This window comes from Eulemur rufifrons, chromosome 4, assembly GCF_041146395.1.
Source record: "Eulemur rufifrons isolate Redbay chromosome 4, OSU_ERuf_1, whole genome shotgun sequence".
Classification (NCBI taxonomy): Eukaryota; Metazoa; Chordata; class Mammalia; order Primates; family Lemuridae; genus Eulemur; species Eulemur rufifrons.
This window is the reverse complement of record NC_090986.1, coordinates 38,259,803-38,276,143: the sequence shown is the minus strand read 5'-3', so window position 1 is coordinate 38,276,143 and position 16,341 is coordinate 38,259,803. Positions and strand designations below refer to the sequence as shown.

Sequence of the window (16,341 nt, the reverse complement as noted above, 5' to 3'; positions counted from 1 at the left end):
CACCTGAGGTAACAGCTGCTCTCCCAAACTAGAAATAATTACAAATAAGAAAACATTTTATCAGCCTGCCAAACATCAAAACAAATGTTGAGGGATTACTAAAGAATGAACTATGATAAAATTTTAAAGTTATAAAATGCCTCTACTCACTCTTAAGAATATACTTTAGTTAAAAACTGGTTGCTACTGTTTACATACTATACTACCTTTCAAACCTACTTAGTTCTAAGCCAAATTGTTAGCCTTTCCTTGAAGCAGCTTGGTATTGTAAAAAAGCATGAAATAAACTTCAAAAAGCTGGAGTTTTCAGATTTCTAGTCTAGTGTTATTTCTACTTTATTCACTAGTTATATAATCCTAGGTTAGCAAGTTATTTCTCTAGGCTTTAGTTTACTCATTTTTTAAATAAAGGCACTGAACTATATGATCTGAAAAGGTGGGTCATTTGGGGGAATAAAATGCTAAGCTTTCACCATCATTTCACCCTTTCTACCCCTCCTGTTCCCAGTAACTTTTAGTTACCAGAACTTCAAAACAATTCAGTACTTAATGTTAGAATCATCAGGATTTTGTTTTCCTTTACAACTTCTTGAAGAGCCATAGAATCCCATTTTCTCAACACTCATCAAAAAATTTTTGAACCATTGGGAGGGATAAATAATAACTAAATTCTACTAAATAGCAACATTTTGTATCTCTCTCTTAAATTGCCAGACTTTGTACATTTCTATCACTGTTAAATTGTAACTACTGGTTTGTTCGGCTGCTTCCCCCATAGGTAACTTTTCCTCAGGACCATGTCTGCCTTTTCCTCAGGACCAATCACAATGTATTGAAAAGTAGCTACTAATTACCAACATTATATGAGGGCATACTAGATCAGCGTCACATCAACTAATACTGAGAAAAAGCAATTCTCACATTTATGTCAAACCCAATTACGGCAAATATAAAAATGTATTAAAAAGTTCACAGATCTGTCACAGATACAAAAAAGGTCAATACAAACGTCTCCAGTACATTGACAAGTCCTTCCTAGTTGCCCTTTCCTCCCATATCCTGACTGCTGAAGAATATATATTAGACTGCTCTCATACAAATTTAGTACATATATCCCAAGGATATCTCCTTCTCTCTTGCTACCTCCTAGACTAACTAAAGAGCACCACCTGCCAAAGTCCAAGTTCAGGCATTTCACAACTCACTCTTAAATTAAAAAAGTGTTAACTAGGTCTCCTTGTCTCTCAAATACTACATACTAATCAAACCTCTACATGCCATAAGCAACATTCTTAAAAAGAGATCTGATCAAGTTACTCCCATTTTAAGCAAACTTCCCCAATATCTCATAATGTAGCCCCCAAAATGTCCAAACACTTCAGCATGGCAATAAAGCCGTCTGTTAACCTGAAACCAACAAACGCTAGGTAGACTCAAATGCCTTTTCCTAAACACAATGAATATGCATGATTCCTCAATATATGATTCCTCATATATTCTTACAGAATGTTACTGTTCTTCCAATTTGGGCTATTTAATATTATCAGAAACATCCAAACTTTACAATTAAGGAAAGTACACAAGAAACTTTATAGACTGGTAACTGCAAGTTTATAATGCAGTTTTTAAAATGGGAAACCTCTTTCTCAGTCTATTTGCTATTATAAAGAATTTAGTGTTTTTAGGTGAAATAAGTACTTGAAATATCATTAAAGAAAATAATATGAACATATTATGATCACTCTGGCAATTTCTTATAAAATAGCCCAAAAAAGGTCATAAATTATAGGTCTCAAAGTCCCTGCTATTAAATTTAAAATTGTTACAAGCAGTAAATAAATGATCTGAACTGCATATTAATGCTTACATTGGATTTGTAATCATTCAAATGTTTTTCATTTATAATTGGCTTCATTTAAGATTTTATAAATGTTTTTTCCTAGCAACTTCAAAATTGCCAGTAAGCAATGGAAAATAAATAACTGGAGAATGTATGCAGCAGAGGTTATAGAGAATGCAAAAGCAGACTAGAATTTACACTGACACAATATTTCCTTTAACTTCTTTTAAAATGGCTCTTTGAGGCAAGAAAACAAGGGAAATTACATGTCACAGTGCAATACATGACATCATAAAACAACTTTATCTGAAGTACTGGATTTAAACCACCAAGAAAATACCTGGCCCAGCTTTCAAACATATACTTCTTAATTCTAAGAAAGCCTCCAACGGCACCATTAGCTGACTTCTGGAAAACAATATCGACTAAGGAGAAGAAAGCACACTTACTCATAGGGGAAGATATTCGTTACAGAGTTATTCAGAAAGTCAAAACCAAGAAAAATAGTTTAGAAAGTCAGAAAATAAAAAACAACCTAAATGACAACAAAGAACAAAATGGTTACATAAACTACAGTCTTCTATCCAAGCACTCACCAGACCCGACCCTGCTTAGCTTCCAAGAACAGATGAGATCAGGTGCATTCAGAGTGGTATAACCAGATAGTTCCGTTCATGCAGTAACACTGGACTTCAGCCATTTTAAAAGTATAAAGACTACATTACAAGAGTGAGAAGTGAGAACTTTACTCTTCATTTCAAAGCCTTCTGGTAAGTTTCCCTTATTTTAACTATGTGTAGGGATTACTTAATAATTTCAGAAAACAGGCTATATTTTTTCTAAAAAGTAATGGTCACATCATAAATAAGCACTATTAAAACAAACTGCAATATATTCTCATAATAAAATACTATGGGGCCGCTAGAAAGAAGTTTTAGGGGAGGATGTGCAGTGTTATCTGAAATAGGATATTATTCATATACACAATATGATTATTCACATGAATTATTCATATGAATAGTGACTAACATCCCATTTATATAAAAATTATATATCTACATAAGTAGCTGATACATGTATGTTTATTTTAATACATATGTTTACATATTTACATATGTGAATCAGGAAGGGGTGAGAAAACTCATTTTGGGTTTCCACTTCTATACTGTTCGAATTTTTATTAAAACAACAATGTATTATTTTCAATTAAAAAGACATATGAAATTGTGTTAACTAGTCTAGCCTAAAACAACATGGATGTTATTATAACTACTGTATATAGCATGATTCTAACAATGGAATACCACTGAGCAACAAAAAACACCACCAACAACAAAAAAAACTACAGATATATGCAACAATGTGGATAAATCTCAGGAACATTATAGGAGTTAAAAAGATCTTTCTAAGGAGTTAAAAAGATCATCTTTTTACCAACAAACTCCATGATCCCATTTATGTGAAGTTCTAGAAGACTATTGATATATGTGGAAAAAAATCATAACATTGCTTTCTTCTAGACGTAGGTGGGAGCATAGGAAAGGGAATGAGAAATCTTTCCAGGGTGATAGTAATGTTCTTTACCTTGATGGGGACTGGTTTAAAAAATGTATGCATTTGTCAAAACTCATCAAATGGTACACTTAAGATCTGTGCACTGGATTGTATGTAAATCCTAAAATTTAAAAACATAAAAAAAAACTAAATAAATACTGAACTAAAGCATGATGTGCATGTTTTCAGGGTTCACTGATGTCTGTAATTCACTTTGAAATGAATCAAAGAATAGTGACAAGTACACTAACATGTCAATGGTAGAATCTAAGTGATGGGTATATCATTGTAAAATTCTTTCAACTTTTCTGTATATTCAAAATTCACAATAAAAAGTTGTGGGAGGAGAGCAGTCAAGCAGAACAGCCAGGAAAATTCTGAAAATGAACATTACTGACAGGGAACTAGCCTTATCAGGAATTACACATCACCAAAAATTAAGTGTAGTGTGGTAGACATAGATCAATATAACATACAAAAAGTCTAGAATAAACCCAAATACATATAAGAATTTAGTATATAACTAAGGTTGCATTTTGAATCATTACAAAAACATGCAGTCAATTGTATAGGGATAACTTTGTATGCAAGTGAATAAAAGTAAATCAGTAAGACAAGATCCATACTGCATACCTTACTCTCTTTAAGTGTTAAAAATAAGATCATAAAGGACATGGATGATACTACTAGAAAACTCTGAAAGACATACAGTGATGTTTCAATTTCTGGCTCACTGACTTCCTGTGGTAAGTCACAGTATGATTGGTAACATGCCTGTCTCTAAGTAAAGTTTTAAATTGACTGTGGTAAGTCAATTACTACACGAGCATAAAATAAGCCTATTAATGACAATTATTGCTATATTATTATTGTCAATGTCTTTGTCTCAGAACAGGGTTTTTCAACATAAAATCGACTCCATGAAATAAAAGACAAATTCAATTACATAAAACATTTCTATATTAGAAAATTTACCATAAGCAGAATCAAAACATAAATGTCAGTATGGGAAAGAGAAAGTTGCAGTCCATGTCAAAATTTCTCAATTTATGAAAAGCTCCTACAAATCAGTGTTTTAAGAAACCAACAATGTATCAGAAAAACTATGAAGGGTATGAACAATCAAAAGAAAAAATAAGGCTCTTAAACCTAAGAAAAATGTCTCAATCTAACTTATAAGACAAATACATGTTAAAACTACATTAGCAGTTCTACTTCTGGTTGAATGTGGAAAATCACAAAAGGCCACTGTTCTCACCCCAACAGCAAAAGATAAGCCACTCATACTACAAAACCATAGTATTTTTCAAAGCCAAACAAGCTGAGGAGACACAAAAACTTAAGTGAACTAATTAAATCCTAGGAAGTGACAAGCTCTTCAGAAAAGAAACCCATGGTTACTCTCATCCCTGGTAGAAACTCAAGTAGAAAGATCTGCCATAGATGGGGATAAGGAAAAAACAGCCAAACTTTCAATCATCTTTTACCAGTCACATATGGGCTATCAAGACATTTGAATCCCAAGGACCACAATGATGGCAATATTTTTTTGTCAACAGCAGCTCACTTACTGAGTGTTGATACTTTGGGTCTGAGTGAAGAAAAAAAAAAATCCCAAGGACCATAGCCACAAAGTGAGTCTACAACCACTCATTAACACTTACCAACCAAAACCTCTATAGTCATTCTGGGAGCAGGGAATAGATTGCCAACACTCTATTAGCTTTTAGCTAGCAAAGTCTGACAGTGGAGCAAGAGGGCTGAGCAAAACTCCTCTGAGGTATTATAAGCCTTCACAGAGAATTGGGTGGGTTACCTTTCAAAAGACAAAGGAAGCAACCATGGTGAGAGGTAGTTCCAAAAGTCATGAAAGCAGGAGGTGGAAATAAAGAACAAAGATCTCTTCAGCAACTCAAAAAACCTGGCAGCAGAGTTTTCAAACAGATTACTCACAGTTCCAAAAGCTGGGGGCTTGGAGGTAAAGGCAGATATCCAGAATCTCACCAGTTCTGATTCCAGGTCCTACCAAAGGGAAAATTCTGATCCTGCCCTCAAAACATTTGAAACTAACGGTGAACTAAATCAAATTGAAGTTGTTACAAAGCCCATAACCAGTTCAACTACAGAGAAATTGACTCGGCCTCACCTCTGCCGACCTAACATAAGAAAGGGCATGCCCCTCACTGAAAATAAACTTTTCTTACTCCAGTCTCCACAGTTCTTTTACATAAAAGGTCCTGCATAAGACCAAATAACAAGGAACACAAAATAGTATGAAAATGTGATCCACATGAAAATAAACAGTCACTGGAAGCATATCCAGATAGTGATCTGATAACAGAATAGATACTTTACAATAACTATGATAAAAATGCTAAATTATCTATTGGAAAATGTGGACAATATGCATGAAGAGATAGGGAACATCAGCTAATACACAGAAATTATTACAAAAAAAGAGAGCCAACTGGAAAACCCTAGAAATACAAAATATGACATCAGAAATAAAAAAAAAATTATGCTTTGTAGCACACTGGAAACCACAGAGAAAAACAACAGTTAACGTGAAGATAGGAAAACAAAAAATATACAAACCAAGAGCAAAGGGAAAAACGTAATTTTTTGCATCATATCTGAGATCTGTAGGATAATATCAAACAATCTAACATACAAGTAACTGAAGGCTCAGAAAAAAAGGAAAGAAAAATAAGGCAGAAAAAAGTATGAAGACATAATGACCAAGAACTTTCCAAAACTGATGAATGACACAGATCCAAAGTGGCAAACCCAAAAAGGATAAAATACACACACACACAAACACAGACACACACACGCGCACACACACATGTACACATGCATATCACAGTCACACTGCTTACCAAATAAAAAGAACTGAATCTTAAAGGTAGTCAAAGGGGAAAAATAGACACATTACATAAAGGAGAACAAATACTCAAATGATAGATTTCTCACCAGAAACAACAGAGGACAGCGGTAAAGGAATAATATCATACAACGGCCTAAATAAAGGTGTAAAATCAATGACCTAGGTACCATCTTAAGAAAAAGGAAAAAACGACAGTAAATTAAACCCAAAGTGTTAATAACAAAAATAAAACATTGAAATAGAAAACAGAAAAAAAAAACATTGTTCTTTGAAAAGAGTAAAATTGACAAGTATTAGCAAAACTGATCAAGAAAATAAAAAAGCAAAATTACCAACAACAGGTATGATTTAAAAGAAGGGGCCATCACAATAAATCCTATAGTCATTACATGAATAATAAGGCTACAATGCAAACTTTACGTCGATAAATTTGGAAAATTAGAGAAAAATCCTTGAAAATCTTAAACTGTAAAAAGTGACACAAGTAGAAACAATACCTTCATAGCCCTATACTTACTAAAGACATTGATTTTGTCATCAAAAATCCTTGCCACAACAAAAACTTTAGTCCCAAATGGCTTCACTGGTGAAGAATCCCAAACATTTTAAGAAAAAATAGTAATAACACTAATCCTAAATAAAGTATTTCAGAAAAAGGACAGAACATTTACCCGCTTGTTTTAGTATTAGCAAATCAAAGCTAGCGATATGTATTTAAAAAAGCATCATGATCAAGCAGGGTTTATCTCAGGAATGCAAGGTTGGCTTAACATTTGAAAAATCAATCCATTTAATATACCATATTAACAGAAAAAGGGAGAAAAATCCTTATGTTTATCTCAAAAAATGCAGAAAAAGAACTGAACAAATCCAACACCCTTTCATGACAAAAAATACTCAGTAAATTAAAAAAAAGGAATTTTCTCAATCTAGTAATAGGCAGTTACTAAAAACTTAGAGCTAATGTCAGATAATACTGAAACATTAAATCTCTTTACTCTTAGACTGAGACAAGACAAGAGATGCCCACTTTTTCCACTCCAATTCAACATCATACTGTGGCTTCTAGCCAGGTTACAAGACATAAAGGCATAAAAATCAGAAAAGTAAAACTGTGATTATTTACAGATGCAAAGATCGGCGCAAGAAAATTTCATAGAATCTACAAAATAGCTACTAGAATTAAAAAGTATACTTAGTATAAGTTTCAGAATTCAAGGTCAATATAAAAATATCAATTATACTTCTATACACAAATAGTAAAAATTGGGAAATAAAATTTTTAAATGCAACTTATTAAACACCACATGCCAAGAAAAAAAAAACACTAACAAAAAATTTGTAAAATCTCTATACAGAAAACTATAAAAAATGCTTGTATGTATTATATAAAAATATCTCAGAAGGCAAAAGATCTTAGAAGAATCACTGAGTAACAAATTTTGAACTGTTATTCCATACACATATAAAAGATACCAAATATAACCTTAAGTTAAAAATAAACTTTTATCTATTTCAAAATTACTATTTGTAAACTGAAAAAGATTTATTTCACAGAAATAAGGTAGTGGGAGTGTAGTAAGTATGGCAGGAATAGTTTACTATCCACTCATTTCTCTTATTCATTCTCTTTTCTCTGAGAGGGGACAAAGAAAGCAGGAGGAAGATAGAAAAAAAATCTTAAACACCATTTAGCTCAAGCCTGAGTTAGTGATATTCAAAATATACATACCTACCATGGGAATATCTTATTTTCCATTTTGCTCGTAATACTTTGTCTCTTATTGTAAGCATTTAAAATAATTTTGACAAGTACCAAAGATAAGGAAGTACTACAACATACAGAAAATGCTAAATTTATTTTAATTACCCAGTACTCAGATGGAAAAGGCCAAATAAGACTACAGCAGTAAAATGTAGTAATGAGAGGCAATTCATCAAAAGTTTAACGTATGAAGAGAGTAATGAAAAATATTTTAGCCAATAATTAACTACAGAATATTAACTCTTCTACCAGCTATAAAATTCATCAGATTAGAATTACTATATGTAATTCTTTCTTTGTGCAGCCTCATGAAGGTAGCAATCTTGCACATACCAACATTCAAAATACTTTGAGTAATTATTAATCCTCTTAAATGTCCTTACCCCCCCAAAAAAATCACTAAATTACCTGAACTTAAGCTTTACCTAATCTGAAGGTGCTATGAAGTAAAAAGAGAAAGAAATAGACCCAAAGATTACTTAATTTTGCAACTGCTCATATCTGCTTCTCTGAAATAAATTTCAAGGTAAAATAGGGTGGATTTTATAGTGTTACCCAAATTATTGTACATAAACTAGGAATTTCAACTAATGCATTTAATACCCAAGTATATAACACACATAAGGCATTGTGCTAGGTGCTGTACAGAACAGGAAGACAGTTAAATCCTAAGAGTTGAAGTCTGCTTTCAAGGGCCTGAGAGCAGAAATAAAGCCAAAACAAGTAACAATTAACTAAATAAGTGTGCAAGTGGTAAGTGTCATAAACGATGCAAACTAGTGCTGGGAGAGGAGTCAGGATGGGAGAAGTCACTGCTTCCAGCTGGATAGATCACAGATAGCTTTCTGGAAGAACTGGAATAACGCTTTATCTTTGCTTTCAATATATATAAAGGATATGGATAAAGGATTATACCTTATAATGCACAACAAGGTTCTGGAATCAAAATGTCTTGTGTTGGATCCCTTGTGCATCACTCACTAGCTATGAATGGAGTACATTATTTAACGTTCCTATGACTCAATTTCCTCATCTTTAAAATTGGGATAAATGAACTTAGCTCATGTATAATTAATGCACAATGATGAGCACATAGTAAGCACTTAATGAATACTACCTACTACTTAAAGTTGGGGAAAAAGGGACAGCAAAAACAACATGATAGTGACTCACAATGAAAATTCAGCTTTGCTGAAATCAAGACTCATGTAAAAATAGAAAGATGTAAGTGGAAAGATAATTTGAAGCAGATCATTAGTATTCTGAAAGCCAAGCTATAAAGCGTGCAATTTATCTAGGAATGCTGAAGGTTTTGATCAGGCAATGGGATATGAACAAGGTTAGACATCCATGTCAGAAGTAGAAGGGAGAAAGAACTGGAGATAGAGATTTATTAGGAAACAAACTGCAATGGTTTAGATAAGGAGTGTAAGCCCCCTGCTAAGCAAAGTCAGTCAGGATTATTAATAGAATGAATCAGAACCTAATGATTAAGTCAACGGGGTACAAGGAGCAGAAGGAGGAAAAGCCAAAAAAATAAAATTTCAAGCCTGGATAATTTGGAGAAATGAAATGGAAGTAAGTAAATCCACAGAACATTTATTTTCAGAAATGTAGCTTAAAGTTCTGTTGAGAGATCCAGACAGACATACAGCTAACAATTAGAAATAAGAGCTTAAAACTTTGAAGAATGGTTAAGTCTAAACATACTTATGTGAAAAATAAATGCAGAGAGTAGAGATTCTAGCTTGGAGTCCATTAACAAGTTCAGTTGAAAAAGCTCTGAAATTCAATGCAAACATGTATGTATATGCAACATCCTAGGGAAGGGAGTCTTTAATTAGATTTTCAAAGGATCTACAACACATACTCCCCGCCCCCCAAAAAAGTTTTTAAGAACCACTGGCACGGATTATAAAAGAAACCATTCATAAAAATTGTCTCAGTCCATCTGTGCTGCTATAACAGAATACCACATGTTAAGTAATTTATAATGACGAGAAATTTGTTGGCTCACAGTTCTGGAGGCTGGGAAGTCCAATATCAAGGCACTGGCAGGTTTAGTAATTCTGATTCCAAGATGGAACCCTGAACACTACATCCTCTGGAGGGGAGTGGAGCAAAGAGGCAAAAGGAGACCAAACATGCCCTTTCATAATAGTATTAATTCCACTGATACGGGCAGAGCCCTTATGACCTAATCACCTCTTACAACTTTTAAAATGTCAATTAAATTTCTACTTGACTTTTGGAAGGGACAAACATTCAAACCATAGTAGGAATGTAGGAAATATCAGAAGTAGAAATGGTAGAAGGAAAAAAAAAAGGCATGGTAACAACTTTGGAAAACACAATTAGAAGAAAAGGAACAAAAGGGGATGATAGGCTGATTTGAGAAGAAAAGGAACCAAAGTATTAGGGATTCCAGGAAAATAAGAAGTTCAAAAAGCAGTATCAACATCTGATGTTATAAACAGAGGTCAAAAAATATAACACTTAACATAAAGCCTTTACATTTAACAAACAAATTCATTGGTAACATTGAGATAAGTAATTCTGGTTGAATATGCACAGGAGAAAATCATATCACAAGGCACTAAGAAGTAACTGGCTGAGGATAAATTAGTGAAAAATTAAAGGTTGACTACTATTTCAAGATTTATCAGTGAAAGGAAAAGCTTGCACAAAAGTGACTAGAAGTACAATTTCATTTTTTGTTTTGTTTTTCTGCTGCTATTGTTGCTGAGTTTTTCTTCCTTAAAAAAATGGGAAACTGACTCACTATGCCTAAAGGAACCGGTAGAAAAGGGAAAGCTCAAAGGAGGCAAAGAGAATCAAAAGTTCAGGAGTAAAAAGATCATTATTTGGCAAACCCAAAATAACAACTCTGCCTATAAGACAAGAACAAAATTAAATTTTAATGTGGTGAGAAAGGTGTAGTAACAAGTGTGCATGAAGGGGAAAATACTACAAAAACTCCAAAGAGGTTTCTTTCTTAAACTGTGTAAAGCACAGATAACCATGATGCTTTAAGAACTCTGTTCCTTTACAACAATAGTAGCTGCTACTATGAAAATGTACCAGTAAAAAAGTATATACAGTAATAGGAAAGACAATACTAGGATGCTGCACTGTGTAGTAGTAAATCAAGAAAATACATGGATCAAGAATCAAAAAGCTTGAGTTTAAATCACTGTGGGCAAGTATCTTAATTTCATGCTTCAGTGTGTCAGTGTCACTATCTGCAAAATGGAAATAAATAATGCTTACCTCATAAAACTTATAAGTACAGTAATACAAAATTCTTAACAACAAAGCATACAAGTGTTAGGTGGTAGTGGTAGCAGTAGTAGTGGTGAAAATAGTAACAGTAGCAGTACGAGTAATGTAATCTATTTGTGTTTAACCAATCAGTATGTAAAGAAGGAGAGAAGGGTGAGACTCTTAAATATATATCTCATTCAACCCTTTCAATTATGTACGGAAACAGTATAATTCTCCCTATTATACCAATTAGGAAAGGGGAGGTTCATCTGCCTAGATCACTCACCTAACATGACAGAACAGATCTGAATACTGATCTATGGGGGACACAAACCTTATTTTCTCTCCACTACACAACACTACCTCCACAGTACTACATTAGTAGCAGAAGCACAAAACCAGGCATTCTGTTCTTTACTACTAAACTCACAAAATCCGGGCAAGTCATTAGATCTAGCTGTCTCTTAATTTTATTTTCTGAAAAACTGAGGGGCTTGATTAGATCTTGAGGTATCTCTTCGATTAAAAAAGTTCATGACTTTATTAAATTACCACATTAAGTGATATACAAGCTCATAAAAAAGTTTTAAAATACAGTAGAAAATTTTGTTTAAAAAAAGTTGACCTACAACAACAAAAGAGCTTAAATTTTTTCCAGGACTTCACATTATCAAAAAGAAATGAATGTTAGAAGACCAATATCTAATTTATTATTATTATTGGCAGCAAGTATGACTAAGCAAACGTTTGTGATAACAAAACATCAGTCCTAAGTCCTTCAAGATAGCAATTTTAATACCTACATTGTCAATAATTTATGAAAAAGGAAACCTGGAACTCTGATACACCTACAGAACTTATAATCAAGTAGAATGCTTTCACAGGTCTCCATTCCTACCCTTTTGCCCCAGCAAACTGCTCTTCATCCTTCCAAGCTGAGATAAATGTTACCTCACCAGGGAAGCCTTTCCTGACCTTCTCAGACATATATTTTGGCAGTCCTGACCTTCCCAGACATATATTTTGACAGCATTCTGGACTTCTTCACAACACTCGTTAGTCTTATAATGACTTGTTCAACATCTGTCTTCCCTGCTAAATGGTAAACAAAATGAAGATAGTCATTTCATGTCATGTTTCCCACTATTTCCCTAATACCTAGCACATTGGTCAGCACAGAGTAAATTAAGTACCCAATAAGTCTGCTGAATAAATACATTCAAAATGCATGGTAAGTCCAAACCTTGGGGTTATTTTACTAGCACAAATAGCTAAAAAGTTCTATATAAGCTTCAGGTTAAATCTTACCCTTGGTCCTTCATATGTTCCTCTCTCAATTACAATGCTAAAGTAAAACAAAAATCCCTTTAGATAACAGATCTTTAGTTTCACAAAACCAAGGTTAGAAATCACTGGTCTTAAGTAATTGAGATCAGCTTTTATAATCATCATCTAAAAGAATCCACCTGAAAAGCAATTAAAGGGACAGGAACCTGGATAAGGGCTCAATTTTACCACAGCTATGTACATTAGAAAAGGACCAATCACAATTCCTACCTCTGTCTAGGCTCTATCAGTAGTGCCTTATTTATTACAACAGTAATGACTGCAGTGCTACAACCATGTGAGAATGTTCTATGACATGTCTAATGTGTTTTATTAAAACTACAAAAAAATTTATAAGCATATACTCTGAGTAGCCATAGTCTTCTCTTTAGGTGAGTGGAGAAAAAATGGCAGTAAATCTGATATGAAACTGCTTAAAAAAAGAAAAGCTATTTCAACCCAAAACATTTTTTAAAAGTTTTCTGTTCACCTAGTATTTATTTTGAATGCTAATTACACACCAGGCAACGTTTAAAGACTTGCTTAATATATATTCATTATTTTCCCCATTTTACCATTAAGAAAATGGAAGCACTAAGTAACTTACACAGCTGGTAAGAGACAGAGGCAGAATTGAAAGCTAGCCATTCTGCTCTAGGAGTTCTCCCTCTCAACACCCGTACTATGCTGCCCACTCTCCAAATACACCGCAACAGGGCTTCCATTAGCACCATTCCACCCCAGTGAAACTATTTTGGTAAGGTTAACAATGACCTCCACCTTGCCAAATCTAAGGGCTATTTACCAGCCTTTTTTCCATCCATTCTGCAGCATCCCATAAAGTTGGCCAACTCCTCTCTTTTGTTATACGTTTCTTTCTCACTTTAATGACACATAGCCCAGTTTTTCTCCCACCTCTGTCCTAGGCCTTCTTCTCTTCCCCGTCTACACATTCTTCCTAGAATATCTCCTACGATTCCAAAGTTTTAAATACTATTTCCATGACTCCAAATTTCTCCCATCCAGGCCTGAGTTCTAGACTCATATAACCAACTACCTATCTGACACCTCAGATGGCGTAACAAACTCCATACTTAATGATCAAAACCAATCACCCTTCCCTTCTCCACTACAACTGTTCTGTCCCAGACTCTCTACCATAACCCATCAAGTTGCCTGGGCTAACTTCTTAGGCATCATCCTTGATTTCCCTTTCCTTCATCTCCCATATTCAATCCATCAGCAAGTTCTATGAGATCCACTTACGAAACATACTTGGTTCTTTCTGTCTGCACTATCACTCTACCGCAAACTACTTAAATCTCTGTCTACAATACCCTTCAGAATAGTCTGTCTCCTTGCATCCATTCTTGCCCTCTTAGTCTCCACAAAACAGGTAGAGTTACAACAAAATCAAATCTGTTCTTGTCTACTTTAAATCATCTAATGTTTTCCTATATATGATTTGGCTCCTATCTACTTGTCCAACTTCATGTTTTTCCATTCCCTCCCCCATCACAAAGCTCCTTGTAGCCACAATGGTCTTCTTTCTCTTCCCAGAACACATCATGATCATTTCTTCTCCAGGGCCTTTGCACTTGCTCTTCCTTCTACAAAGAACATTCGTTTCCCTAACTTTAACATAGATAGTTCCTTCTCCTCCTTTGGTGTTAATCAAATGTCACCTACTCTGACAGGCCTTCCTTGACCATCTGACATGAAGTAGCCCCCACTGTAATCACTCTTTTACATGATCATTATTACAATGGCTATAACTCTATTAATAACTGAAAAGATCTTATTGTCTTGATCTTTATGTCTTGTCGACTTTAAAATTTAAAAGCTCTAGCCTCAAAGCCTCCCACAGTACACAGTAGGTGCTTTATAAGTTATTAAATAAGTGAATTTTTCCCACTGCATTTTAATGTAAAAGAACACATTCTGATAAAGCACTTGGTCCATTCTATATTTTGTATTAGTAAATAAATCCTTAAATTTTCCAATCTAAGACATTTCAGCACTCTAACCACCCCCCACTCCCGTCCATCTATAGCATCCCACTTTAAAACTGCTAAATATTCCATATGGATGAAGACTGAACGAACGTGTAGGCGGGAAAAGGGAATTTTACTGGGCATCTCAGCACCTGTTACATCTTCAATCAGTTAAGACAGGTGCAGATGAGCCAGATAGCACATGGGATACGTGGCCTTTCTTTCAGGGATTGTATTTAGGTGAAACGTGAGTGATTTAAAGTAGAACTTCCCTAATCCCTAATTAATGCCGTTCACTTCATTTAAAAAAACAAGGTAAAAGAGTCTGTAGGCAGGAGGGTCTTCTCGGATTCACTAAAAGAAAAGAAATCCGTTTTGAGGCCCTCAGAAAATATAGGTGTGTGCGGCGAGGTTAGGGTTGGTCTACATATAACGGGAAAACAAGAGCAGGAGGCACGGGTTCGAAGACCAGCTCAGCGACAAAATAAAGCTCGGCTCAGGTTCTCAGGGGTATCTTGAACCTGGAAGCGAGGGTGAACGAAGAGAAAATACAGAGCCCTGGGACCTCCGTTCACCATTTCGGCCTCCACTGCGGGCACTTGGGGAAACTGCACAGATCTGTGGGTCCACCTATCTCCCACTGCCACCCCCTGCAACGCGATATCCCCCGAATACTCACATGGGCTCGAGAGTCTTGCTGAGCCAGGACTTGAGTGCCTCGAAGTTTTCAATGATCATTTTAGAAACCATCCACAGCGGCCCCGAGGCCCGTCACACTCCGCCCGCCCAGGTCGTGGCCGCTACAGCCGCCGCTGCCCCCGCCCCCTCCTCCGCGCGCCGCCCGCGTGGGCCGCGGTGGGAGGCGCCGGTGGCAGGTTCCCGCGAGCCTAGATCGGCGAACAGCTCTGCCGGGACCGCCGCAGGCCGCGAGTCCACGGGGTGCCAGGAGCTCCCCCTCCCTGGCCCCCGGCCCGGGCTAAGGCAGCAACGGTTTGCCCGTGCCCTCCCCCTTTTCTGTTCCCCAGCAAATCTACCCAGACCGGAAGCGCGACACGCGCTTAGACCCAGGCCTTCCCTCCGCCTCGGAACTAGGTGCTTGTTGGCAACGCAGAAGAGGCAAAAGTAAAGAAAGCGAAGAAGAAGGGCAGCTCAATGGGAACGATTCAGGGGGTCTTCCCGGCTCCCAGCACCCCCAAGAAGATGGCTGCCGATAAATCTCGCGAGAATTGATGAAGTCTCGCGGTGACTCCCTGAGCCTGCTGGGAAGAGACGTAAGATCGACGGAGAACGCAGCGGTTGAGTGCGGTAGTTAGGTATTTGCGTATTAACGCGGCTTGCGGCCTTAGCGCCTTTTTCCGCTTTGGTTCTCTTGATGAATGAATACTTTCTTTTCTACGATGAGGGAAAGGCTTGAGAAACAGCAGTAGCCCCAACTCCTCCCGGGTAAGAAGCCGTGGCGTGTCAGCTGGAACGAACCTGCGGGACAGATAGCTCATTGAGAGCGTCCACACTGGCTGGTGTGCCGGACTCAGGGTTGCCGGTGGGTTCGAGGTGTCCTGCACTGTGCTGCCGCCTCAGTTTACCTCAGTGCCCCACCAATATCATATTTTGTGTGTGCTGTAATGTGGTCTAATCTAACCCACGGAGACCTCCAGAGAATTAGTGTCTTGTCCAAAATTACTCAACTCATTGAGCAGAGCCCTAATGGTTT

General features: G+C 36.1%; 1 protein-coding gene and 1 non-coding gene across 8 annotated transcripts in view; one reads left to right on the top strand and one right to left on the bottom strand.

The window, feature by feature from the left end:
* The window catches only part of RBM26 (RNA binding motif protein 26), a 78,348-nt gene extending 62,490 nt beyond the window's left edge, over positions 1-15,858 (bottom strand). For 4 of the 7 annotated variants that reach the window (XM_069467117.1, XM_069467118.1, XM_069467120.1 and 1 more), the window contains exon 1: positions 15,310-15,858. In XM_069467117.1, the coding sequence (XP_069323218.1) occupies positions 15,310-15,380 (71 nt within the window). In that variant the 5' untranslated portion in view covers positions 15,381-15,858. The remainder of the gene's footprint in view (positions 1-15,309) is intronic. The other 3 variants (XM_069467115.1, XM_069467119.1, XM_069467116.1) reach the window with 1 other exon arrangement.
* On the top strand, positions 4,922-4,993 carry LOC138383100 (small nucleolar RNA SNORD56). The gene has a single exon (XR_011233545.1). It is a non-coding gene; the product is annotated as a small nucleolar RNA SNORD56 (small nucleolar RNA).
* Positions 15,859-16,341: the final 483 nt, after the last annotated feature.